At 38.2% G+C, this 27,649-nt stretch overlaps 1 protein-coding gene across 8 annotated transcripts in view; it reads left to right on the top strand.

Moving 5' to 3' along the window:
- The window catches only part of WHSC1L1 (Wolf-Hirschhorn syndrome candidate 1-like 1), a 102,921-nt gene that overhangs the window by 12,706 nt on the left and 62,566 nt on the right, over positions 1 to 27,649 (top strand). For 6 of the 8 annotated variants that reach the window (XM_014536328.1, XM_005856431.2, XM_005856430.2 and 3 more), the window contains exon 2: positions 18,962 to 19,677. In XM_014536328.1, the coding sequence (XP_014391814.1) occupies positions 19,006 to 19,677 (672 nt within the window). In that variant the 5' untranslated portion in view covers positions 18,962 to 19,005. Of the gene's footprint in view, positions 1 to 1,019; positions 1,163 to 18,961; positions 19,678 to 27,649 lie in introns of all 8 variants that reach the window. The other 2 variants (XM_014536316.1, XM_014536314.1) reach the window with 1 other exon arrangement.

Raw genomic sequence — 27,649 nt, 5'->3', positions numbered from 1 at the left:
GTGTTACTTAGTTTGTAGTAATTTTCAGTGTGAGACAGTACCTTGATGTAAGGGACTGTAAATTTTCTTCAAGTGGTAACACCACGTCTGTTCTTGATGGGTGTGGTCAAGAATTAAGTGAAGAAAGTTGAGGTTAAGCCAAATAGATAAGGAAAATAGGGTGAAATAGGCTGTTTTATTATTAAGTTTTATATTGATACAGGCAGTTCAATAGTAATGTGGTTTAGTTAGGAAAAAATAAGATTGACAAAGCAACCAAAAATGGTGTGTAACTTAGTGGAATCATGGTCAAATGAAAATTGAGTGATTGTATTTAGTGATAAGGTTTCTGGTTCACCAAAATCAGATATAGATTTTTGAATTTTATAATTATGTTTCATTTCATGCAGGTCACTTCCTCATATAGGATATTTTAATATCCTTGACCATTTTCCTTTTAGCACATTTTTAGTAGAAACATTTTATGTGTAAGTTTCAGAAAATATTTGGGGTGACAATAATAGAGTTAAGCAGATTCTGGAGTAGTACCGTTATGCTTTTAAAAATAGTGTTGCTCTAGCCCTGGCCAGTGTGGCTCAGTTGGTTGGGCGTTGTCTGAGAGGCCACTAATTCAATTCCCAGTCAGGGCACATACCTAGGTTGCAGATTCAGTCCCCAGTTGGAATGTGTACAAGAGGCATCTGATCTCTCAAATCAATAAAAACATTTAAAATTTAAACTTTTTAAATTACATGGAATACTTGACAAAACTATTAAATCATTTTACTATAGCCATACCTTAGAAGCCTCTGAAACAAAGAGAACTCGATAGAAAATAAAAGACATGTGTGATGATTATGTCTTCACTTCTTTTCCTCCAATCTTTCTATATGATTAATTCCTGGTTTTTATTCCATTAATCCTTTTTATAACAATGGAGCCCCCCAGTCACTGTGTCATATTACCCTGTTTTATTAGCTTAACACTGTCTGAAATTTTCTTTTTCATGAGACCAGAATCTCTTTCCTTTGATTTTCTAGGACCTAGAACAGGGTCTGGTACATTGTTGGTGTTCAGTAATGAACTATGTCATAAACAAAACCAAAATTTAAAAAAAGGACTCTTTGAGGACTAAGATATATATCTGGAGTATCATACCACTTGGAGTCTGGGAATAGGCAAGGTGAGACTCAACTTTTGATTATTTACTTAGAGAATTATTTACTTGGTGATGTTGATTTGGGTAATTTAAGATGACTAGTTACGATTTCATATAGAAATGTTTCTCTGGGAACTCTTATTTTAAAAAGAAACTTTTGTCCAGACACACACATGTACTAACTAAATCCTATCCACTTAAAATGCAATGGAGTTGACAAAATGGACACAGATATGAGAATATATATCCATGGTCAGTTTTTGAGTAGCTTCATTTTCTAATCTCTTAGGCAGAGATTAAGGAATTTACTGAAAGTCATTTGTATGCCATTGGTTGGACTAGAAAGGAGAACTGCCAAGTCCTTATTTTCCAGTATATTGTTTTGACTTATGATCTATGAATGAACATCACTGTGTAGCAGACATAGTCACTTTAACTGATTCAAGCAATATTTGGCTGATACTGGTTTGAGTTACCTGAGAGTAGTTGGAGATCAAATTTTTTTTGTAGTAAATATTTCTTATAGTAAATTAGTATATAATTGTGATTTTGAAATGCCAACATGGTAAGTGTAGAAAGGACTTTATTTTTACTTATCTATTGCTACACATTTTAAAATAGCTAAACAATGCTTTAAGATGTGAACAAAAGCCTTTTTATTTATTTTTGTAAAATAAATTTCCACTTAGAGGTTATTCATTAGGAAAACTATTGGCTTAATATAGTTCTTTTGGATAGTTATAAGGGTTTTTCTTTTTTAACTGTGACGACTCTATGTTTAAATGAACAGACTTTGAAAAATGGTTATTATAGTGCTGTCTTTACCACTGCAAATTTTCTCCTCCCCTACATATTTTTGTGAAAATCAACCACAAAATCCATGTGACCCAGAGATTTCAGTTGTTAGGAATCGAAAATATTAAAAATTTTAGTAGTAAAAGGACCCATAATCTTTTTTTTTTTTTTTAGCTTGGCCAATAAGTTTATTATTGTCTTTATATGAAAAATCATCATAGAAAATTGTGGTTGGTTTTTTAGCTCTTAGCAGCTCGTTCTTGAGCTCTGAGGAAGCTTGCCTTCTTCTGAGCTACCCAATCTTTCTTCTGCTAGTTTGGTTTTGTGTTGGACATATAAATAATCAAAGTGCAGATATTTTCTAGCTTTATTCATGACCTTTCTTAGGAAGGAAAAAGCAAATCTGTACAATCAGTTCTAAATGCATGGTGTTAACAAACAGCCCATGGGATTTCAGCAATACTAATTACATAATGGCTATTAGTTCATGTTTAATTTTTCAGTTGTTAATCCAGTCCTGTGGCCCCTTAACTGTAGTACTCCATTCTGTTTATGATTGATTTGTTTATTGATAATGTGCCAGGTATTGTAGTTGGCCTGGGGATTCATAGATGAAGTAGTCTTATGTCCTCAAAATAAACTTCAGTCTTTCTATATTCTCTGGCATCTAATTTGTTTTTACTTTACTGAATTAAGTTGTGTGCTTTCATTAAATACTTATAATTTTGTTTTGTAACATATCAAGAAAGGCCTTTCTAATAATAAACTAGATCATTTTGGAGCTGTGATATTAAGAAGCCAAGAAAGTTTTAAACGGAATTGAAAATGCTTTTAGTTTAATGTGGGGAAGGCACTCCTCTCCCTTCCCACAGGTTAGGACTTTTTGTTTCCTAAGCCTGGAAATGTTGGAGCTCCCTTGCATCCTCTTTGTTCTCACATCACCTAGCTTCTCAACCCGAAAGTTTTCTTTTGTCATCCAGGTCACTTGTCCCTTTCTGTCAGCAGGCCTCTGTCTTGCTTATCTTTTATCTCTAGTCCTTAGGATTAAACATAATACAGGCATTCAATATGAAATGAATAAAAAAACCTTACCAGGAGCAATTTCTGAGCCTCATCTCCTGCACTTTTCCTTTATTGCTTTCCTGTCTCCAATAATAATGTATGATTGTAGGAAGCATGCCTAAATTTTCATCCCTGTAACTATTGTGCTTAGTCTAGTGTCTGGTAAATAGTAGGTGTTCAATAAATATTTTATTAGAGAAGCCTGTGTAGGTTGGGATGGGGACAGCCTGGCTGTAACTTTTGGTCTCCTTCCCAAAAGTTAGCAGCAGCAGAATGAGAAGGAGGGAGGAGCTGGCATGAACCTTGGCCCAACATTGCCTCAGCCTACAGAGGGCAATTAACAGACAGCAGCTGGTATCCAGAATTGATGTAATAAAGTATTTTGCTATTATTTTTTACACACAGATGTTTTAGGATCATGTTCATTTACACATACGCTCACCCTTCCTTTAGGTCAAGATGGCCCTGTACAATGTATTAAGTGCTATGGTAGAGTAGAGGTAGAATGCTATGCCAGCAGGAGAGGGTACTTGACCTGTCTATAGAGGGTGTGTGATGTGTGAGGGGGCAATCTGGAAAAGTTTCTTGGAATATTTTAACACATCTGAATAGACTAGACTCTTAAAGGATGAGTGGTTGATGAGAGGAAATGTTAGATTGGTGGAGGGCAAGGTGAGAAAGCTGAAGCAGCAGCAGGAGAGGAGGCTGAACAAGTACACAGGAGCCAAATCAGAAAAGATCTTCTGCTTTTGGATTTTCATCCTAAGGCATGGAGAGCCATGGGAGGTTATTAAATTTTTGGGTTGTTGTTTTTTTTCTGTTTTTCTTTTTAAGTTCTGTCAGTGCTCTACAGAGCAGATTGGAGGTGGACAATTTCGGAAATAGGCAGAACAGTTTGGAAGCTGTTGCTCTTATCCAGATGAGATATGATAAGGCAGAACTGATGAACATAGTACAAACTGGGAACATTTGCAAGAAAGTTGGGGAAGGGCCCTAACTAGTTTGGCTCAGTGGATAGAATGTTGGCCCGTGGACTGAACGGTCCCGGGGTCAATTCTGGTCAAGGGCATGTACCTTGGTTTCAAGTTCAATCCCCAGTAGGGGGCATACAGGAGGCAGCTGATCAATGTTTGTTATCAATGTTTCGAACTCTGTCCTCCTTTCCTCTGTAAAATCAATAAAATATTTATTTTTTTAAAAGTTGGGGGGTAGAACTTGGCTTTTTTTTATGCATTGTATTTATCCTCTCCCAGTCTGGGGGCTTGTCTTTTCACTTGTTTGTGTTGTCATTTGGCATACAGTTTTTAAAATTAATACTGTTGAGTTTATTATTTCCTTTGGCTCGTACTCTTTATGTATTGTTTAAGAAATCCTTCCCCACCTTGAGTTCATAAAGATGTATTCTTGTTTTATGTTTTTGTTTTTTCTTAAAAGTTTTTAAGTTTTACTTTTCATATTTGGTCTTTAAACCACTTGGAGTTTGGTATATTATATGGTAAAGATCTAATTTTTTTCTATATTGATAAGCCATTTTCTAGTACCATTCTTTGTATCTTCTGTCCTTTCCTCACTAATATCTAGTTCTTCTGTTATATACTAAATTCCTATATAGGCTTGGTCTTTGTCAAGGATCTTACTCTGTTTCATTGTCTGCTCCTTCACCAGTACCTCATATTTTATTTTGATGTTTGTGTGTTTTTTTGTTTGTTTTTTAAATATATTTTATTCATTTTTTTTTTTTATAGAGAGGAAGGGAGAGGGATAGAGAGTTAGAAACATCAATGAGAGAGAAACATCGATCAGCTGCCTCCTACACACCTCCCACTGGGGATGTGCCCGCAACCAAGGTACATGCCCTTGACCAGAATCGAACCTGTGACCCTTCAGTCCACAGACCAACGCTCTATCCACTGAGCCAAACCGGCCAGGGCTATGTGTGTGTTTTTTAAAATATATATTCATTGATTGATTTTTTTTTTAAGTGTTACAGACTTTATTTTCCCCCACACTATTCAGCTGCTGGCTTAATTTAATTTTTTAATTAAATGTATTGGGGGTCACATTGGTTAAAAGGACCATACAGGTTTCAGGCATAGATTTCTATGATGCAAGATCTGTATATTGCATTCTATGCCCACCACCCAAAGTCAAATCATCTTCCAACACCATATATTAGGCCCAATACCTCATATTTTCATTACTGTAGCTTTATAAGTATAAAGTTTATTTTAAGCACATTTAATGTGTGTGTTCACACCAGTAATTTTTTGAATGGATATTGTGCACTATTGTTGAGAAACATGTAACTGCTTTCTTGATTTCTTTTGGAGCATGTTTTAAAAGCTATCATTTACATACTAGACAATTCACCCTTTATAGTGTACATTTCTGTGGTTTCATCACCACAGAAAGAGATCCTATATCCATTGGCAATCACCCTCCATTTCTCTCTCCTCTAGCCCCTGGCAGCCTCTAATCTTTCTGTCTCTACAGATTTTCCTATCCTGAACATTTCATATAAATGGAAATATACAATATGTAACCTTTTGTGAGAACATTGTTATTTAAATTGAGTAAAATTGGTAGATTAACAGGGCATTCTATAGGAATATTACAGGGCATTCTGTAGGAATATTACTGTGTCTTTTAGAAAGTATGACAAAATACTGTGCCTTAAAAGGAGGAAGAAGAGTAAATACCACCAATATTTATTTCTGCTTTGCTTTTATTGTTTAAGCATCAAATCTACATTTTATTGAAGAGAATGGTCGATTTTATGCTTTTGCTTAGTTCCTCAGTGAGCAAATGTCTTGTAGCAAATCCTGTTGTAGAAGAGTATCTTCTATTGATACCTTTTGGGTTTATTGTATATAGACAGAGTGAGAGCACTTTGATTTGGATGCATGCTGTTAGTGATTATATTAAAGTGGCATGAATTGCTTTATGTCTTGTGGGTAAGTGAGTACAATCATGTGAAAATATAAAGGGAATATATTCTGTCCTGAATTATTTTTAAAACAAGCAGATTTTCCACTTTAATGTAGAAATTAGTCAGTAGCTTAGAGTCCTTTTTAAAAGGCTACCTCGGAAAGTACCTTTAAGTCAAGATACCCACCCAGATAAGGTTTACTAATACAGAACATTTACTTAACATACTAAAATACTATAAGCCCTTTGTCATTTGGAGAACTGATACTTTATTTCAGTGAAAGTGCTGAAAATAGCTCAGAAAAGAAAATGTTTCTCCCTAAATCATAGCATTAATCTTTCAAAGAGCCTCAACCAGAATGTAAACCACTTTAAAAGATTCAAAAGTTTGACAAGCAGCCTTATTGAACCTTATAATTTTGACTCCTCAAATTTTCATTTAAAAAGTAATAAGGCCCAAGCAGTGTTACTTAGTGGTTGAGCATTTACCTGTGAACCAGGGCACGCTGGGGCGTTAAGGAGGCAGCCAATCAATGATATTCATTCTCTCTCTCTCTCTCTCTCTCTCTCTCTCTCTCTCTCTCTCTTCCTCTCTGAAATGAATAAAAAAATATTTTTAGAAAAGTAATAAGGAAACTAAAAATTTGTTAAGTACCTCTAGAGTTAATATCATTACACAATGGTCTCAAAGTCCCAGAAGTCCAAGCGTTTGTATTACTATGGGAATTTAACAAATTTGGGGGAAGAAAATGCTCAAATTTTATTCAGAAATAATTAGCTTCTATACCTTGGTTAAAACTTTTATGGATAATTGTAACTAGCAACTGTATAGCACTTGGATGCTGTTAAAAGTGCTTTCTTTTGTTTGTGGATAAAATAGTAAATATTGTAATCTAGTATGTTTTTTGTCCCCTCAAAGGATAAGATCATCTGAAGACAAATGGAACAACTGCTTACATTTGTAATGTTGTTTGTATTTCCTTGACAAAATTTCCAAGCAGGATCCTTTTTGTTTCAAAGATTGACAAAGTGTTGTGTAGTAGTCACTGTAACCAAATTCAGTTATTGCTCTTTGTCTGTAGCAGAGGTAGATTAGATACTATCAATTCTAGCTGCTTTTAGTGATTAAAAGGTAAACATTGTTGTTCATTTCCTTTTTGGTACTCTATAGGCGTGGTCAAGTTCTTAGAACCAAGTGGTTGATTTTCTTTTTCCATAACCCCCACCCTTACCCACAATTTTGTTGTTGTTAAAATGTAGAAAGGCTTGTTCTGGAAGAGTATTGATTTTTTTAAGTGTAATTTGCATCCTGTTCATACTTAATAGCAGTTTTTGTTTGCTGATTTTTAAATGTGTGTGTTTGGACTCTAAAAATATTCATCTCGTGTGTGTGTGTGTGTGTGTGTGTGTGTGTGTGTGTTACTGTGCTTTGAGTCAGCTCCAATTCCTGGCGACCCTATGAATGAGCGATGTCCACAGTGTTCTATCCTGAACAGCTTTGCTCAGCTCTGGTAGACTCACGCCTATGGCTTCTCTTATGGAGTCAATCCATCTCAAATTTGGCCTTCCTCTTTTCCTGCTGCCTTCTGTATTTTGTGTGCTTTTTTAAGTAACAGAGTATCTTGATTAACTCCCACCCTTCCCTCCGAGATTCCACACTGTTCCATGCTTCCATGTCTCTGGATCCATTCCGTTCATCAGTTTATTTTGTTACTTAGATTCCACATATGAGTGAGATTATGTGATACTTGTCTTTCTCTGACTGACATTTAACTTAGCATAATATTTTCCAGGTCTCTCCATGCTATCTCTTTTTTGCTGTTGCATAGTATTCCATGGTATGAATGTACCACAGCTTTTTTTATTCACTCATCTACTGATGGGCACTTGGGCTGTTTCCAGATCTTAGTTATTGTAAATTGTGCTGCTGTGAACATAGGGGTGCATACATTCTTTTTGATGGGTGTTTTGGTTTTCTTAGGATATAGTCCTACAAGTGGGTTCACTGGGCAAAATGGCAATTCTATATTTAATTTTTTAAGGAAACTCCATACTATTTTCCATAATGGCTGCACCAGTCTGCATTCCCACCAGCAGCATACTAGGGTTCCCTTTTCTCCACATCCTCTCCAGCACTTGGTCATTTGTTGATATGTTGATGGTAGCAGGGCTCTATTCTTCTTCTTCTTCTTCTTCTTCTTTTTTTTAAATAATACACTGTTGTTATTACATTACTAACAATTAAATGATTTTTAAATTGTGAAAGCCAAATGTGCAATACAGATTACTCTGATCATATAATCAGATTAAAATATGAGTAGAACAAAGAACCAAAAAGAAAGGAGTCTGTTTTAAAACCCCTGGCATGTGGGGATTTTAGCATTCTTCCTATAGGTTAAGCATTGTTTTCACATTTTTACTTTATAGAGCCTCTGGTTTCACTCTTGATAACCTGTGTATTGAAAATAGTGGACCATATTTAAAAAAAATTAGCCCTGGCTAGTGTGGCTCAGTTGATTGGGTATCATTCCATGCACTGAAAGATTACTGGTTTGATTCTCCATCAGGGTACATGCCTGGGTTTCAGGCTCCATCCCTTGTGGGGGACATGCAGTAGGCAGCTGATCGATGTTTTGCTATTACATTGATGTTTCTCTCTCCCTTTCACTTCCTCACTCTCTAAGGGAAAAAAAAATTTAATTACCCCCTCTACTTTTTTTCTGTGTAGATTTTTTGGGAAAAATTATAAAATGAAAATATCCCTTGATGCTGTCATCAAGAAGTCTTCATATTCAGCCTTGGCCAGTGTGGCTCAGTTGGTTGAGCATCATCCTGTGCACAGAAAGGTCACCGGTTAGATTCCTGGTCAGGGCACATACTGGGGGTATGGGTTCAATCCAAGGTTGGAGTGCATGCGAGAGGCAACTGGTCAATGTTTCTCACCTCTCTCTCTCTCTCCCCACCTCCACCCCTCCTACTTTTTCTCCCTTTACTGCTCCCTCTCCTTCCCTTTCCCCCCTCTCTAAAAAAATCAATAAATATTTTTTAAAAAGAAATCTTCATATTCAGTAGTTAAATATGATTCATGGCTGAAGTTTTAAGGGGGCTTATGTGTGTATGTATTATTATCTTTCTTTTAAAAAAATATATTTTATTGATTTTTTTACAGAGAGGAAGGGAGAGGGATAGAGAGTTAGAAACATCGATCAGCTGCCTCCTGCACACCCCCTACTGGAGATGTGCCCGCAACCAAAGTACATGCCCTTGACTGAAATTGAACCTGGGACCTTTGAGTCTGTAGGCCAACGCTCTATCCACTGAGCCAAACCAGTCAGGGCTTAAATTATTTTCAATATTAGAGGCCTGGTGCACGAAATTCGTGCACAGGTAGGGTCCCTAGGCCTGGCCAGCAATCAGGGCCGATCGGGGCCTTCCTTCGTTCTGCGCCGCCCCCTGGTGGTCAGCGCATATCATAGCAAGCGATCAAACTCCCGGTTGAACTCCCAAGGGGACTCTTTGCATATTAACCTTCTATATATATAGATAGGATCTGATTTTGAAATGGTAAGTGATCATTCAGTTAGAAATCAGTACATTAATATATTTGATAGCTTTATCTTGTAATACCTCAAAGAATGTATACTTAAATGTGCCTTTGTATACTGAATTTATTTAGACTTTTTGCTTTAAAACAAAATGACCCTCTAATTTTTCAACAGTATGTGTCTTAAAATTTTGTTTTTAAATGTTTTGCCATGGAAATCTTTAAACAGTAAAAACGCCAGATTTTCAAGAACCAGCATAGCTGGTACATTACTGCAGATTGTGTGCATGCATTCTTTTCTTGTTACTATAGAAACATACAGACTGTGGATTTATCATAAACCATGAGAATTGTTCCTTGCAACAGTTCACAAAAAGAAACATCTGGATCCCTTGTTTATTCTGGGGTAAAAGAAGACCACCCTTTTTTTCTGAATTATGGAAATCACATATCTCTTGGGGATTTTTATTGGGTTAATAGACTCTCTCTGGAAATTTATTTGACTTCATATCAGTCTCTTGGTGTTTTAAGCCTTGAAGGGAAAGTTAGCCAAGAACTAAGGAGAATCTCAGTCATTAGTGGCGAGGTAAGCAGTCAGATTTTGCCAAGGATAGTACCTGCATAGGAGGCTGTAATTGCATTTATATTATCTTGCATTCTCCACGGAAAAATCCTCAACAACTCTTTAAAGCATTTCTTTTATATGTAATAACTCCCTTAAGTTTACATAGTTCAGTTTAAAAGATTATTAAGCCTCTCCTCTGAGCATTGGCTTTGTGTTCTTGGAGCACATGGATGAAAAAATTACTTCCTGCTTTTAAGAAAACCACATAAACAGGTTGTTTCATGATTAATTCTAAGAGGCCTGCATAGTATATCTTAGAAACACAGAGGGAAGTTACTCAGACTAGCCTACAGCTTAAGTTACTACTTGGAGATGACTTTTTGAGCTCAAAAGTTGGTTAAAGGTCAAGCCAAAAAATGTGTAAAGGGGCATATTAGGCATCAGGCATAACATTAGTGAAGGCACAGTGGTACAGAATCATAGTGTGTGCAGTAATTCTCAGAAACTTGACATTATTAGTGTACAGAAGTGACATTAGGTTGGAGACGTCGGTAGAGACGGTAGAGACCTTGCTTGGAGGGTGTGCTCTGTAAGCCAGGGTGCTTCAACTTTTTCTAGGAGTCATTGAGGAATTTTAATAAGTGTTGTGGTTGCATTTATAAGTTAAGTAACCTAGGAATGTATTTAAGGGGTAGATGGGTCTGAAAACAGAAGTAGGCAATTTATATGACATCTTAGAATGATTGTTGATTTCCAAAAGCTTGAATAATGGTACCAACATGAGGAATTTTGATGTATAATCTATATATATAAAAAGCCAGAGACCATAATGCCATCACAACCATAACGACCTAATGACTAGTTCAGGGGTGGGCAAACTTTTTGACTCGAGGGCCACAATGGGTTCTTAAACTGGACCGGAGGGCCGGAACAAAAGCATGGATGGAATGTTTGTGTGAACTAATATAAATTCAAAGTAAACATCATTACATAAAAGGGTACGGTCTTTTTTTTTTTTTTTTTTTAGTTTTATTCTTTCAAAAAGGGCCGGACCCGGCCCGCGGGCTGTAGTTTGCCCACGGCTGGACTAGTTGCTATGACACCCACTGTGGCCAGCGAACCAGCCTGATTCAGGCCGGATTGCCCCCAACACCCCGATCAGGTCGGCCAGGCTCCGATCAATGGGTGGCGGTGGTGGGGCAGAACTAGGGTCTGGTGAGTGGGAGGAAGGCAGACTGCTTGGTCCCTCCCCACGTCCTGCAGGCTCTGACTGATCAGGGGATGGCTAATGGGGGAACCGGGGTGAGTGGCACAGCAGCGACTGGTGAGCGGGCGGAAGGCAGACCTCTTGGTCCCTCCTCCCAGCCCTCAGGCTCCAATTGATCTGTGGCGGCGGCAGGGTGGAACATGGCCCTGATCACAAGCTAGGCCTAGGGACCCTAACTGCACACAATTTCGTGCGCTGGGCCTCTAGTAAAATAGAAAGTTTTCTCTTGTTGAGAAACACTGGCGTTAAGGATAGAAAAATAAGTATATACAGTATAGCATGTAACTCTATAAGATAGAATCCAGCAATATGTATGGTCTACCAGAGAATTGTTCATTTTGAGATTTTTTTAAACTGACTTAAACTATACATTTTAACATATCATGAATAGTTGATATAGTCTCAAGCTGAATCACGTGACATGCTTCCTTTTTTTTAAACTCTGTGTCTAAGATAGATTTCACTTAAGAATTCTATAAACTTTCCTCTTAGACTACCCTCATGAATAAGTTGGTAAATAAATCAGAGCCTTAAATCTTTAGTTGATAATTTTCAACTTTTTTCCTTTAAAACTATTTATAGACAGCTTCAACAAAATTAAGAAAAAAGTATATGTTGATTTATTTTTCTTTAAAAAAACTAGAAACTGGTCTAAGGAAGAATTTGTCATAAATTGTTTGCCTGTGGTGGGATCATTTACTTGGAAGACTAGTATCATTATGGTATCTCCCACCAAATTGTTAACTCTTCAGCATGCCTGAAGTATAAAGTGTGAATATTTTTGTTTTTGTTGCTATTTACTTTACATACTTATGGATTGTAGGAAATTAGCTTACTTAACAAGCCAGTGCTGTGGAACAGAGTGCTTGTGTTTGAATCCTCCATTTACAAGATGTGTGCCTATGGGCAAGTTACTTAATTATGCTGGCCTTCACTTTTCGTTTGTAAAATGGGGGTAGTAACAGTATTTCCTCAAAGGGATGGTATGAGGAGTAAAATAATATAACCAATATGAAGCAGTTAGTATGGTATTGACACATAGTAAGTCCTCAAATGTTAGCTATTATTATTATTATTACTACTACTAGAGGCACGGTGCACAAAAATTTGTGCACTTGGGGGGGGTCCCCTCAGCCTGGCCTGTGCCCTCTCGCAGTCTGGGACCCCTCGGGGGATGTCCACCTGCTGGCTTAGGCCCTGCTCCCCGGGGGATTGGGCCTAAGCTGGCAGTCAGACATCCCTCTGGCAGCCTGGGAGCCCTCGGGGGTTGTCCACTTGCCAGCGGGGAGCAGGCCTAAGCTGCAGTTGGACATCCTTAGTGCTGCTGAGGAGGCGGGAGAGGCTCCCACCACCACTGCTGTACTGGCAGCCATCAGCCTGGCTTATGGCTGAGCAGAGCTCCCCCTGTGGGAGCACACTGACCACCAGGGGGCAGCTCCTGCATTGAGCGTCTTCCCCCTGGTGGCCAGTGTGTGTCATAGTGACCAGTCATTCTGCTGTTAGGGTCAATTTGCATATTACCCTTTTATTATATAGGATAGAGGCCTGGTGCATGGGTGGGGGCCGGCTGGTTTGCCCTGAAGGGTGTCCCGGATCAGGGTGGGGGTCCCGCTGGGGTGCCTGGCCAGCCTGGGTGAGGGGCTGACAGCTGTTTGCTGGCTGGCCACAGCCCCTTCAGGGTGGGGGTCCCCGCTGGGGTGCCTGGCCAGCCTGGGTGAGGAGCTGATGGCTGTTTGCAGGCTGGCCACGGCCCCCAGCCACCTAAGCTCCCAGTGGAGGCTGGCTGGAAGCAGGTATCTGGGATTTATTTATCTTCTATAATTGAAACTTTGTTGCTTTGAGTGGAGGCCACAGCCAGCCAGGGCAGGCAGGAAGCTTGGCTTCCTCCATCGCCGGGGCAACCAAGCCTCCTGCTTGCTCCAGCTCCATGGCTGCCGGCCGCCATCTTGGTTGGGTTAATTTGCATATAGTCGCTCTGATTGGCTGGTGGGCGTGGCTTGGGTTGTAGCGGAGGTGCGGTCCATTTGCATGTTTCTCTTTCATTAGATTATTACTACTATTTTAGTAATATAAAAAATTAAAATATACCATCTTTATCAGGGATTTATCAAGGACATAGGTGTGAGAATATTTGGTGGCCTGTACTGAGTAGTTTTAAAATTAGTGGGTTAAAAACACCTAACTTCCACATCCTACTTGTCTTTCGTGGTCAGACTGCCTCCTTTCCTAGTGAACATTGTTCTTCTCAAATGTCTTTTATAATTATAATGGTCACACAGTTTAATTCTTAGTTACCTTCTGTTCTACAGGTTCACTATTATTTTGAGTCTTGCCCATAAAATCTTATCTGGTCTGTTGTACTATTTTAAACAACTTTAGGTGAAAGTTCAAGTTTTTCACAAGCTCTTCTGCCCAGCATTGCACTCCAATGATACTAGCCAATAGATATTGAGCTCTAACTGTACTCCAGGCAATGTCCTAAGTACTGCTCATGGATTAACTCTTAATTCTGACAACACAAGGTAAACAGAAAATTATAAGTATCTACAGTTTCTTGATAAGGAAACTGAGATTTAGGGAGATTAAGTTGCCTAAATTCAAGCCTTGGATCTGGTTTTTTAATCTGGCAGTTTGATTCTGAGCCTATGCTCACTAAAGAGCCCCCCTAATTCTATAAGGTCTTAACTTTGATGTCAATCAGTACGTCTGGTCTTTGGAGACTGGCTCCCAGGCTCCTGTAATTATAAAAATCATTGTAAAGGAGTTTAGTTATAGTCCTAAAATAGCTTTTTAAAAAAATTATCAAAACTGCTTTCTTGATTGCATTATTGTATTATTTGGATAAATAATATGAAAATGTGTGTGTCTATTAATGCTTGAACTTTCTAGAAAATATACTGTGGACTATTTGGCTTAATTGGTCAGAATATGGTGTCAAGATTTAATGCAGGCTTCACCACTTTACCTTAGTCAAATTACTGATTTTCCCAACATTTTACTTTTCACATTTTCAAACTTTTAAGAAAGTTAAAAGAATATTACAGTTCACACTTGGATTAGCCAGTTGTTAACATTATGCCTTCTATGTATATGTACTTTTAAATCTTAAACCATTTGAAAGTTGTGGATCCCATGACACTTTAAATATTTCAGCATGGCTCTCCTAAGAATAAGGACATTATCTTATATAAACAAAATACTATTATTGTCATACCCTTGAAAATTAATAGCTCCATTGTTTAATAGCCAGTCCATATTTAAAATTATCAGTTTTCTCCAAAATATGTATATTTTATCTGTGGGTGTGTGTTTAAATCCAGGATTTAATCAAAGTCTGTGCATTGAATTGGGTTGTCTAAATCTTGTCTTTTAAAATCTAGAATACTCTTTCCACCTGTGGTTTTTGAAGAGCTCAGGCCAGTTGTCTGAGAGTATTTTTACCTTTTGGTTTTGTCTGATTGTTTCCTCATTTTGAGATTCAGTTTACCTCTGTATAATTTGGGAGGTTAATCTGGAAGCTGATCTCGTATATGACAGGAATGAGAACCAAAAACATAGGTTGCATCTTGTCAAATGTCAATAGTTAACTTGCCTTCAAGTTGGAAGTTTGAAGAACTTTTGAATTCCACCTGTATAGTTGCCCCATGTGTATTTACAGAACTTTAGAGCATACCTCTGTGTCTGTGAGCTATACATTTTTGCCAAGGGTCAAATTAGGGTAATGTTTCAATTTTAAACTATATATAAAGAAATAATTTTTAATATCAGCATTATCAGTATTGTATGCCAGTTAGGATCACAGACTCTGCAACCAGACTGCCTTGATCGAGGCCCATTTCTGTCATTTAAGAACTAGTGTTGCGCATTTAAGCAAGTCATTTAACCTCTCTGTTCTCTATTTCCCCATCTATAATGGAACTAAATACTAATATCTACCTGAAGGTTGTTGGGAGAATTAAATGTCATATTGTATGTAAAGCATATAGAATGGTTCCTGGCATATACTAAGCATGATTTAAGTGTTGGTGATGGTTATTATAGAATAGTTATTTTGGCAGTGACTAAGGAATAAAGTACGTGAACAAAAGAAATGAATCCTCTCAGAACGTATAACTGAATGCCACCTATTTTACAGAGGTGTTATGAAAATTAAATGAGATAACGTATAAAGCGCTTGTCCCAGAGTAGCTGCTAAAAAAATGAGCTTGCTCTCTGATACCTCTACCCCTGTTCCATTATAGAGCAGTATGGGCAGTTTGATTTCTTGTTTGCTCGTATACATTTGTTTAAAATTTTAGAAACTTCTAAAAACTTTTGCTTTCCCATTTGCTAACAGAATAAACAGCAGTTGTTTAATTGGATACACCTTTAAAAGTGTATTGTCAGATCCCCCACCCCGTTTGCTTTTTGGGTTACATGCCTTATTACGGTAAATCCTGCTAGAACCAAGATGGTAGACATTATTATTATTATTTCATTGTTTTTTTAGAGAGAGAGATGAAGGAGGGAAGGAGGGAGGGAGAAAGGAAGGAAGGAAAAAAGGAAGGAAAATTGGTGACCCGACTAGGGATCAAACCTGCAACCTGGGTGTGTGCCCTGACCAGGAATCGAACCTGCCACCTTTTGGTGTACAGGATAACACTCCAACCAACTGAGCCACACTGGCCAGGGCAAGATGGTAGACATTATTAATCAGTCACAGAGTTGAACTGAGCTGTAGCGTCAGAATCCTTCTTCATAGTATCCCAGGTATCTATAATCAGTTCATAAGACTTCATGCAGTAGTGAAATCCTCTGCTTTAGAGCTTTCTAGAAGAAATGTTTATGGAATTATCAAAATAATATCTGACTCTGTTAATCCTAGGTCTCAAGATGTGGGCTCATCAAACCTTATGAAAAAGCAGTGTAGTCTTAGAGCATTTCCTAACAGATGATTTTCTATATTATAACATTCTTACATAATACGGTCATCTTTAGACATCTCCTAGATGGGGTACAATAATTTTAAGAATATAATTAATGACTATAATGCAAAGATTATAGTGCAATAACTTGAAAAAGAGTGTGCATCAGAATCAGCTGGAATGTAGTCTTAAAAATACTCATGCTCTAGCCTTGGCTGTTGTGGCTCAGTTGGGCTTCATCCCATGCATCAAAAGGTCACTGGTTCAATTCCCAGTCAGGGCACATACCCAGGTTAGGTTGTAGGTTCAACTCCCGGTAGGGGTGCTTGTAGGAGGCAACTGATTGATGTCTTTTTCCCTCTCCCTTTTCTTCTGCCTCTCCCTTTCCCTTCCTCTCTAAGAAAAAATTCAGTAAAAACATATTTAAAAAATTCTCATGCTCTAGGCCTCATCCCAGATTTATTGAATCATATTTATCAGTAGATAGACCTTGACATATGCATTTTGTAAAAGTATCCCAGATGATTCTGCTATTTATACTACTGGTTAAAAACAACTAGATACTGGCAAGAGTCTAGAGAATCAGATATCTTCACACACTATTGGTATGAATGTAAATTGCTGTAGTGCAAACTATAGAATATTTTTGCAGTCTCTCAAAATTTCAAATCTGTATGATGGGAATACATATGTGCACAAATATGCAGTTTTAAGAAAGTTTCCTGTAGACCTGTTTATAATCTCAAACAATTGTGACTAGTTAAATGATTGTCAGTACACAAATGGTTAAATACATTATGGTAGATAACACAGTTGTTTACTTTAAAGCAGCGGTTCTCAACCTGTGGGTCGCGACCCCTTTGGCGGTCGAACGACCCTTTCACAGGGGTCACCTAAGACCATCCTGCATATCAGATATTTACATTACGATTCATAACAGTAGCAACATTACAGTTATGAAGTATCAACGAAAATAATTTTATGGTTGGGTCACAACATGAGGAACTGTATTTAAAGGGCCAGAAGGTTGAGAACCACTGCTTTAAAGAATGAAGTATGCATGAAATTTATACATGCTGATGTAGAAAGATATATAGGATATATTGGGTTGAACAAGCAAGTCACAGAATAAACCTTGTTTTTTTTAAAAAAAAGATATTTTTACTGACTTCAGAGAGGAAGGGAGAGGGAGAGAGATAAAAACATCAATGATGAGAGAGAATCATTGATTGGCTGCCTCCTGCATGCCTCCTACTGGGGATTGAGCCTGCAACCCCAGGCATGTGTCCTTGACTGGAATTGAACCCGGGACCCTTCAGTCCACAGGCCGATGCTCTATCCACTGAGCCAAACCAGCTTGGGCCTAAACCCCATTTTTAAAATTTTATATGTAAACTAGAGGCCCGGTGCACGAATTCGTGCACGGGTGGGGTCCAGCCAGCCCGCCCCGATCAGGCTGAGCTGGCTTTGGGGAGGGGACGTGGGAGGTTGGCCAGCCCCTGATCCAGGTGGGGGGCCTCTGGTCAAACTCCCGGTCAAACTCCTGGTCGAGAGGACAATTTGCATATTAGCCTTTTATTATATAGGATGTATGAAGAAAGATTTGGAAGAATACCCAGTAAGGTGTTTACAGTAGTTTTTCATGACATAGAAGAATGGGGATGATGAAGGAGAGCAATAGGCATTTATACTTTTGTATTTAAAACTAGGGGCCCAGTGCACCTTGAACTGTGGGCTGCGAAGCTGCCGTGGGCACAGGGGTGGGTCTCAGCCCATCCTCCACACCCCTGCCTGGCCCCTCTCTGCCAGCAGCCCCGCTCCTGCTGCGGCCCTGACGACGCCGGCCCTGCTCTCACCTGCTGACAGTGCAGAGTGATTGGGATCGGTGCCAGGCGCCGGAAGCAGGTGTGAGCAGGGTTGTCGCCAGCAACGGATGTGAGAGGCGGTTGCCGGCCCCGATCTCCCCTCAGGAGCAGAGGGAGGTGGAGAAGCCCTCGGATGATCAAGGCTGGCAACTGTTGCTCGCAACCGCTGATGGCGCTGGCAGCGGGTGCAAGCGGGGCCCGCACCAGAAGTAGGTGAGAGCACCGGGTGGGACCACGGCATGTGGGAACAAAGAATTTTCAGAGGCTCGCCCCGATGACAGTGACCAGCGCCCTGCCTTGGTCTGGAGCCCCCGTTCACCTGTTCCACCATCCCGCCGTGGCCGACGCCCGCCATGTTCCACGTGCACCCCATGGTGGTCAGCACAGGTCATAGTGACCAGTTGTTCTGCTGTTTGGTCTATTTGCATATTAGGGTTTTATATATATAGGTACTTGCAATAAGATTTTAGTCTTTTTGTAATGACAAAAGAACCACTGGACAGAACATGAATGATTTAAAGGAAGCTTTGAGGGACCTAATTTATATGTGTCTGAACTGCTTATATTGCAAATACCAGGCTTAACATTAGAATTATGATCTCTAACTTGGAAAACAGAAAGCTATCTTGCATGTTTACAAAGAGAATAAAAATTGTACTAAAATTATTTTGAAAGTAATTGAGATTTTTTAAGCATATAAGACTTTAAGATAAAAATGTATTTGTGTTGTGTTACAATTATATTGGCTACCTGTTTTAAAAATATTTAGTGTTTCTGCATACCTGGATATGAAAATTGGGTTCAGAATATTTTAGTTTATTACTTTTTCAATTGATTAGCTTTTAGCTTGTGAGGATATTAATACCTTTTAATTTCCCCTTTTAAAATTTTAGGCCCGATGAGAAAAAGGGAAAGTTAAGGATGCTGGAGCAGAACAATGGATTTCTCTTTCTCTTTCATGCAAGGGATCATGGGAAACACAATTCAGCAACCACCTCAACTTATTGACTCCGTCAACATCCGTCAGGAGGATGCCTTTGATAACAGCAGTGACATTGTTGAAGATGGTGGCCATACACCATATGAAGCTACCTTGCAGCAAGGCTTTCAGTATGCACCTACAACAGAAGATCTTCCTCCACTCACAAATGGCTATCCACCATCAATCAGCATGTATGAAACTCAAACCAAATACCAGTCTTATAATCAGTATCCCAATGGATCAGCCAATGGCTTTGGTGCAGTTAGAAACTTTAGCCCCACTGACTATTACCATTCAGAAATTCCAAACACAAGACCACATGAAATTCTGGAAAAACCTTCTCCTCCACAGCTACCACCTCCTTCGGTACCACAAACTGTGATTCCAAAGAAGACTGGCTCACCTGAAATTAAACTGAAAATAACCAAAACTATCCAGAATGGCAGGGAATTGTTTGAGTCTTCCCTCTGTGGAGACCTTTTAAATGAAGTACAGGCAAGTGAGCACACAAAGTCAAAGCATGAAAGCAGAAAAGAAAAGAGGAAAAAAAGCAACAAACATGACTCATCTAGATCTGAAGAGCGCAAGTCACACAAAATCCCCAAATTAGAACCAGAGGAACAAAATGTAAGTTGAAACATCTTTTTGAAAAATTCTGTAATGTTTCACATTTACTGGAAATCCTAGAGCTATTTTTCAGTTTTTATCTCTTTAAATGTAAATATTTCTGATAACTTCTTTCTTCTAATCTCTAATAAGGAGCTTAGGCTAATACAATAAGTGCTGAGAAAATATTTGTTGAATAAATGAATGGACATCATTAGAGTGAAACAATATTATAACATGTGGCACTAAGAACTTGCTTTTTATGTTTCTTTGTCTAATACCTTTATTTTTATTTGCTTCTAATAAACTTGTTTCTGAAAATGAAGAGTAAAGGCAAAGAGATGTTTGTTTATATGTTTTTTAGACCAACTTTTGCCAGTAGATCCTAGATTCCTAGATTTAGCACTCCCTACTATTGTGTTTGCTACAAAATAACCTAAAGCAATAAAGGACCTCTTTTTATTAAAATCAGAGTTTGTTTTTGTATATATTGATTAAAACTCCAGCCACAGTTTTTAGAAGGGTTATCCTTCTTAGGTAACTTAAGGTGTATGCTTGCTTTTCAGTTGATAGGTTTAAAGCAAAATTTAGGTAAAGCCCATACTTTGCATCTGGTAGATATGTTTCTTAGGACTTCTTAAATCAACAGGTTCCCCTCACTGCTTTTTTTCTTACAATGTATTTATTAAAGAAACGGGGTATTTCTCCTTCAGAGGGTTTCATATTCCAGATTTTGTTGATTGCGTCCCAATGGCATCATTAACAAGTTCTGTCCCTATATTTCTTGTAAACTGGTAGTTAGGTCTAGAGACTCACTCTCGTTTAAGTTTTTGGTTCATATTTATTCACACTTTTTGTTTTAGTAATCAGTGTCACACGACAGTGGAAAGAACCATGGTAACACCTAATCTTGTGATCCCTCATGTGGGTTGGGCAACTTCAGGCATGATTTTTTTTTTATACATTATTTTTTAGCCACATCCTCCCATCCCTTCCCTTTTGACAACCCATCAGCTTGTTCTCTCTATATATAGGTCTATTTCTGCTTTGTTTTATTTATACATTTATTTTGGTGTTGTTTTTTATAGTCTACATATATGTGAGACTAGACTAGAGGCCCAATGCACGAAATTTGTGCAAGGGGCTCAGCCCTCGCAGCCACGGCGGCTGCTACCTCAGCCCTTGCAGCCCCGGCTTTGTCCGGATGGTCGTCCAGAAGGTCGTTTGGCTGTCCGGTCTAATTAGAATATTACACTTTTATTATTATAGATTATGTGGTATGTCTTTCTCTGTCTGACTTATTCCACTTAGCGTAATACCCTCTGGGTCCATCTATGTTGTCACAAATGGCAAGATTTCATTCTTTTTTATTACTGAATAATATTCCAGAGTGTGTGTGTGTGTGTGTGTGTGTGTGTGTGTGTGTGTACCACATCTTCATTCATCTTTGATGGACATCTATCTAGATTGCTTTCATATATTGGCTATTACTAGTAATGCTATAGTGAACATAGGGGTGCATATATCTTTCCAAATTAGTGTATTTGTTTTCTTCAGATAAATGCTGGGAAATGGAATTGCGGGATTGTATGGCAGTTCCATTTTTAATTTTTTGAGGAATCTCCATACTGTTTTTCATAATGGCTACACTAACGTACAATCCCACCAACAGTGCAGCCAGGTTCCCTTTTCTCCTCATCTTCTCCAGCACTTGTTGTTTATTGGTTTATTGATTTATTTATGACTAGAGGCCTGATGCACCAAATTCGTGCACTAGGGGGTGGTGTCCCTCAGCCCATCCTGCACCCTCTCCAATCTGGGACCCCACGGGGGATCTCTGACTGCCGGTTTAGGCCCAATCCCTATAGTTTTCTTATTTACTTAACAGATATCCATTGAGTACCTACTGTGTGCTAGGCACTTAGAATTAAAAGTAGGGCAATGAATGAAAAGTAAAGATGCCTGCTTTTTGTGTGCTTCTATTCTAGTGTGTACATATGTAAGTTCAGATGAAGAAAATAAAACCAGGTAATGAGATAAAGAGTAATCAGTGACACTAGCTATTATGGTGTCTTAGTTTTGTAAGAACTGTAAAATGAAGGCTTTGGAACTAAATAGTTTCTTAAATGCCTTTCAATTTCTTATATTGTTTATTAAATGCCCCACACAGAACTTACCTCACATAGTATCTTATATTGACTATTAAGTAAATGAATAAACAAAAGAAGTTAACTTTTTGCACTCCAGATACATTCACTATAGCATTTCTTCCCTAGATCTGAAATGAAAATATATGTGATGCACTATGACCTTTGGGAATCACAAAAATGCACAAAACTGAATTTGGTTTTAGCTCAGTTCTTAAGAACTGTCTTGCTGGCTCCAACTTGCTTTTGCTGTAGAGAATCTGGCAAGTAGAAGAATGTCCAATTTTATTTAATAGGCTAGACTTTTTCCCTTTATTGATAAAATGACTTAAAATATATCTCAAAATAGAAATAGGGCTGGACGCAATTAGAGGCAGGATAAGACAGGCTATTTTTCATATCTACTTTTTGCTTTATTGGAATCTAGGAAAAATTCAGTGCAATGATATTTCTAGTAATCACTCTGCAATGAGATTTTAAAGCCAATTCTGTCTTTGTTGGATATCTGCTATGCTTTATATCACTTAAAACTTCCGTTAACTATCATATCCAGGCATTAGAAAGGCTAGATATAATTTAAGAGTTATGGTTATTTTCTTTTTTAGTAAATCATGTGAAACATAAATTAATATTTCATTATTTAGGATTATATAATATCTTCAAGTAAGGGAATGTCAATTTGTAGATACAGATGTAGAACCTGGCATTGATTGCATTAAATATTAACAAGGCCATTGCCTGAAAGTTGAGTGTTTGGGGGGAGGGGGGGATATGTAGGTTTTTTTCTTATTTCTCTCCCTCTCCTCACTATCCTCTCTTTTCCTTCTCCTTTTCTTCCTCGCCCATCCTTTTCTCCCTCCCCCATTCTTCTCTTTCTCCCTTCCTTCCTATCTTTTCCTTCAAAGAAATGAAAAGTTAAGTTCTTGTAAGTTGAATTTTGATTAATTAAAATTTTATCACATGTGGAGGGCAGTTAGAAGCTTAAGAAGTGGGTGCCAGCCCTGACCGGTTTGGCTCAGTGGATAGAGCATCGGCCTGTGGACTGAAGGGTCCCAGGTTCGATTCCGGTCAAGGACATGCATGTACCTTGGTTGCAGGCACATCCCCAGTAGAGGGTGTGCAGGAGGCAGCTGATTGATGTTTCTCTCTCATCGATGTTTCTAATTCTCTATCCCTCTCCCTTCCTCTCTGTAAACAAACAATAAAATATATTAAAAAAAAAAAAAGAAGAAGAAGAAGAAGCAGCAGCCCTCGCTAGTTTGGCTCAGTGGATAGAGCATCGGCCTTCGGACTGAGGGGTCCCAGGTTCGATTCCGGCCAAGGGCACATACCTGGATTGCAGGCTTGCTCCCCAGTGGGGGGTGTGCAGGAGGCAGCCAATCAGTGATTCTCTCTTACCATTGATGTTTCTATCTCTTTCTTCCTCTCCTTTCCTCTCTAAAATCAATAAAATACATTTTTTTTAAAAAGAAGTGGGTACCATAAAAATTGTACTCTATTCTGACAGTAGAACTTGAAAGCTAGAGCTCCCAAGGCTCTTGCTTGCTTGTTGTTGGTATCATGCTTTTGCTAAGCTCTATAGATAGCTACTGATGCGCACAAATTAATGTTTTGTAAACTTATGTTTTTTAATGGCATTTCTTTAACTAGAACATCTGTTTTGCTTCATTCAGGACAGTTTTAAAAAATGTTTTCGTTTTTGACACCTTTGTGCCTCCTGGTTGTCACTAGGGGTCCAAACCTTGGGTGTTTAGCATTATAAAGGGCTTAGGAGTGAAAGCGAAGCCCCAGTAAAAGTGCTGACTCCACTGGACAGTTCCCTTCCCCCAGTACCTTAGGGAAGCAGAATGAGAACTGTGTGCCTGCAGGAAAAGTTTGGAATGTTTTTCCTCAAGCTGATATATATTCATAGGTTCTTTTTTGAACAAACAAAATCTCACTTTAAGATTTCACTTTTTCTTTTTTATTAGTATTTGATCTACAAGTATTTCCTCCCAATTCTGAGCTGTTTGGCCTGAGTGGCTGTTATTTAGAACAACCTAAGTATATCTTCTCAACAATGAAAAAATGTCCAAACATCTAGGCAGCAGGAGACCTCAGATCACTATTGAAGTTGTATATTTTTTAAAGCTGCTTTAGCTGTTTTTACTCCCACCAAATTAGAAACATGTGGAAGTGTTTCTGCATTTCTTCCTCCTCGGCAGGTGTAATGCCTCAGGCATGTGAGTGAAGGCCCTGTTCAAACATTGGTCTTCCACCAGCACCTCTGGGCTTATCCACTAATGCTAGTCTCATTAACTTTTAGCTTGCCATTTTTACTTATAAAAAGCCAAAGAGCTGATTCAGTCCCATTAGCACTACGTTAGGGGTTATATTTAGTTTTCTAGCCTCAGAGTATTAGGTCTTAAAATTCTTAGAACCTGTTCACATGTAAAATGTTCTTTTTGTACATATTTTTTAGTTCTTAAGATTATGAACTTAAGCAGTTATTCAGAAAATTAAAAAATGGACAATTTATTTTGCCTTTAAACTTTTCTTTTCACCTTGGCCAGTGTGGCTCAGTTGGTTGGGCGTCATCCTGTGCACCAAAAAGTTGCTGGTTCAATTCTACGTCAGGGCACATGTGTGGGTTGCTGCTGGATCCCCAGTGGGAGGGCCTACAGAAGGCAGCCAATCGATCTTTCTCACATCAGATGTTTCTCTCTCTCCCTCTACCTTCCTCTCTCTAAAAATCAATACAAATATTTTTAAAATTTTTCTTTTCACCTTAAAATATTGACATAAGTTTTTGGTTCTTTTAGATAATAGGATTTTGCTTAATGTTTTGAAAATTATTAAGGGTTTTGAATTCTGCCAAATTTGATGCATATTATTCATATTAATAAATTGCTTGGGTTTGAATAAAAGTAGTAGACCAAATTTTTAAAGAGGAGTATTTAGAATAATGTAATTTTGTTTCAGCTGCTCTCGTAACATTTTTTTCCTGTTTAAGAAACTTCCTGTGATTCTTTCCTGGAGTAGAGATCTTTCCATGTGGAATCAACTAAAATATGAAAAAGTGGTATAGACATAAAGTCATAAATTTAGTACCAAAAAGGTATTTTCTGCCCTTACTTGATTTTAATTACTCTTAAGCTTATCTATCCTTTGAACAACTAAAGAAAGTGGATTTTATTTGTTGACATTTTCTGGCTCCTTATTTTTTCTTGAATTTAAATGTTTGATCATTTTGTCTTAAAAACTTCTCTCCTTAATTAACTTTTTTTTAAAAATATATTTTATTGAATTTTTACAGAGAGGAAGGGAGAGAGATAGAGAGTTAGAAACATCGATGAGAGAGAAACATCAATCAGCTGCCTCCTGCACATCTACTGGGGATATGCCCGCAACCCAGGTACATGCCCTTGACCGGAATCGAACCTGGGACCTTTCAGTCCGAAGGCCGACGCTCTATCCACTGAGCCAAACCAGTTTCGGCTCCTTAATTAACTTTTGTGTTACTATGCTATCTCTTGGTTTATCCTTTTACCTTTCTTTTGAGCTCATTGGAGATCTCTAAATGCCACCTAGATAATTATTTTGCTCATGCATTAGCACATTTTCCAATGTATGTGCAGAGTATTCCTAGTATTCCTTTTCTATCATTGCAGCATCTTTATTTGACTTCTTTTTCCTTCTTTTAGTTATATGGTTTTGAAAGCTGGAATAAATCTTCTTGGTTCTCTTTCTCTCCCTTGCCATTTGTTTTCTTTTAAAATGACTGCGTAAAAAAAAAAAAAAATCAATTCTAGGAAAGTGATTTTAACAGTATTTCAAGCCAGCCTGAAGGAAACACGAATAATCTAGAACAAAACAAAAAATTAAATAAAGATAAGACATTTGAGTAATTTAAAAGTTTTGAAGGAAATTCTGTCTTTAATCCAGAAAGGGAAAAAAGCTAATGGGGTTCAGACCAGTTCTTACAATAGTAAGATTCTGTTGTTTGGCAAAGATTAGTTACTCCTTACCTATCTGCCCTCAAAAAGAGTTATAGAGATTCCTTACACGCAAACATCATGAAGATTAAATGTGGGGAGGATGACTCACTTTCTTGACTACATTTTTGCTTCTTAAGTGGCCCTGTGTTCCTGCTGTAGCTTGAGAATGAGAAACCGAGGTTAAGGTGTAAGCTACACCTGTAGACTGAAATGAAGCTACCTAATGGGCCTATGCAAATGTGAACAGTATTTCTAAACTGCTTTATTATTACACTAGTGATCAGGCAAAAAATTTTTTCTTTTGAACATAGATATTTTTTTCCTTGCTCAGTTGAGTGTGTCCTATTATATTAGATATTTTGGGTACTACTACAAATGCATCTGATGGAGCTAATTTTGTGCCATCAACAAGTTGCTAGTACCTTCTTTCACCTGGGCCATTTCCATTATTTTTCTTAACCTCCTATTAAACATTTTGCTTCTCCTCTTACTTCCTTCCAAAATATTCTCCATATAACTGCTAACATGATCTTTTAAAAACAAATTGGCATGTTACTTCTCTACCTAATCCTCTTCAGTGGTTTTTCGCTACACTGATGATAAAACATTTCAACATGGCTTACAAGGCCCTTGTAATGTAGTCTGCATCTCTACTTTCATCTTGTACCCTCTCTCCTCTTTGGGGCAGTTAAGTCAGTTGTAATGGCGTTCTTAAAATTTCTGCCTTTGTTTTTTAACCTCAGGGACCTCACATATGCCACTTCTTTTTGGAATGCTCTTTCCCCCACTTTCTACTAGACTAACTCCTCTTCCTTTGATTTTCAGATTATAATTTACTTTCTGAGGCCTTTCCTGAGCTTTGTATCTAAAGATATACACACCCACATCCAACTCCTTACACTGCCCTACACACCCACACACCATTATTTTTCTTCATATATTTACATTGTATTAGTATATTGCTTGTGTTTTTGTTTGTTTAATGTCTATCCTACACAACTGTAGAGTTCTATGAGGTCAGGGATCACAATCTGTTTCACTATTGTATACCAAACTTCTAGAACAGTTCCTGGAAAGTTGTGGGCACTATTGAATGAACAATTAACACTTGGGATTGGGGATATAATATTAGTCTAGCTTATAATTTCCTACCAATTAAAAATCTTTTTACAATTAGCTTTATTTAATAAAACTTTGTTTTTACAACAGTGTTTTGTTTCTTTTGTTTTTTTATTTTATTGATTTTTGACAGAGAGGAAGGGAGAGGGATAGAGAGTTAGAAACATCGATGAGAGAGAAACATCAATCAGCTGCCTCCTGCACACCTCCTACTGGGGATGTGCCCGCAACCCAGGTACATGCCCTTGACCGGGATCGAACCTGGGACCTTTCAGTCCGCAGGCCAGCGCTCTATCCACTGAGCCAAACCGGTTAGGGCTACAACAGTGTTTTAAATGTCTTTAATTAATTGAATGAGAATTTTGAGTAGCTTCTAAAATTAGCCATATTTTTTTGCCCTGGTTAGGTGGCTCAGTTGGTTGGAGCATCGTCCCATACACCAAAAGGTCGTGGGTCCAATCCCCAGTCAGGGCGAATACAGGAGGTCACCAGTCAATGTTTCTCTCTTACATCGATGTCTTTCTCTCGCTCTCTCTTTCTCTCGCTCTCTTCTCTCTCTCTCTCTCTCTCTCTCTCTCTCTCACCCTCCCTCCCTCGCTCCCTCCCTTTGTCTCTCTAAAAAATCAATAAATATATCCTTGGGTGAGGATAAAAAAATAAAATTAGCTATATTTTTTAATGGAGTTAAGACCTTATTTGATGGATATATTCCTCTTTCTAAGCCATCTAAATTAAATTCTGTTCTTTGAC

Source organism: Myotis brandtii, unplaced genomic scaffold (genome assembly GCF_000412655.1).
Source record: "Myotis brandtii unplaced genomic scaffold, ASM41265v1 scaffold103, whole genome shotgun sequence".
Lineage (NCBI taxonomy): Eukaryota > Metazoa > Chordata > Mammalia > Chiroptera > Vespertilionidae > Myotis > Myotis brandtii.
Note: the sequence above shows the minus strand (reverse complement) of the source record. Positions and strands in the feature narration are given on the sequence as shown.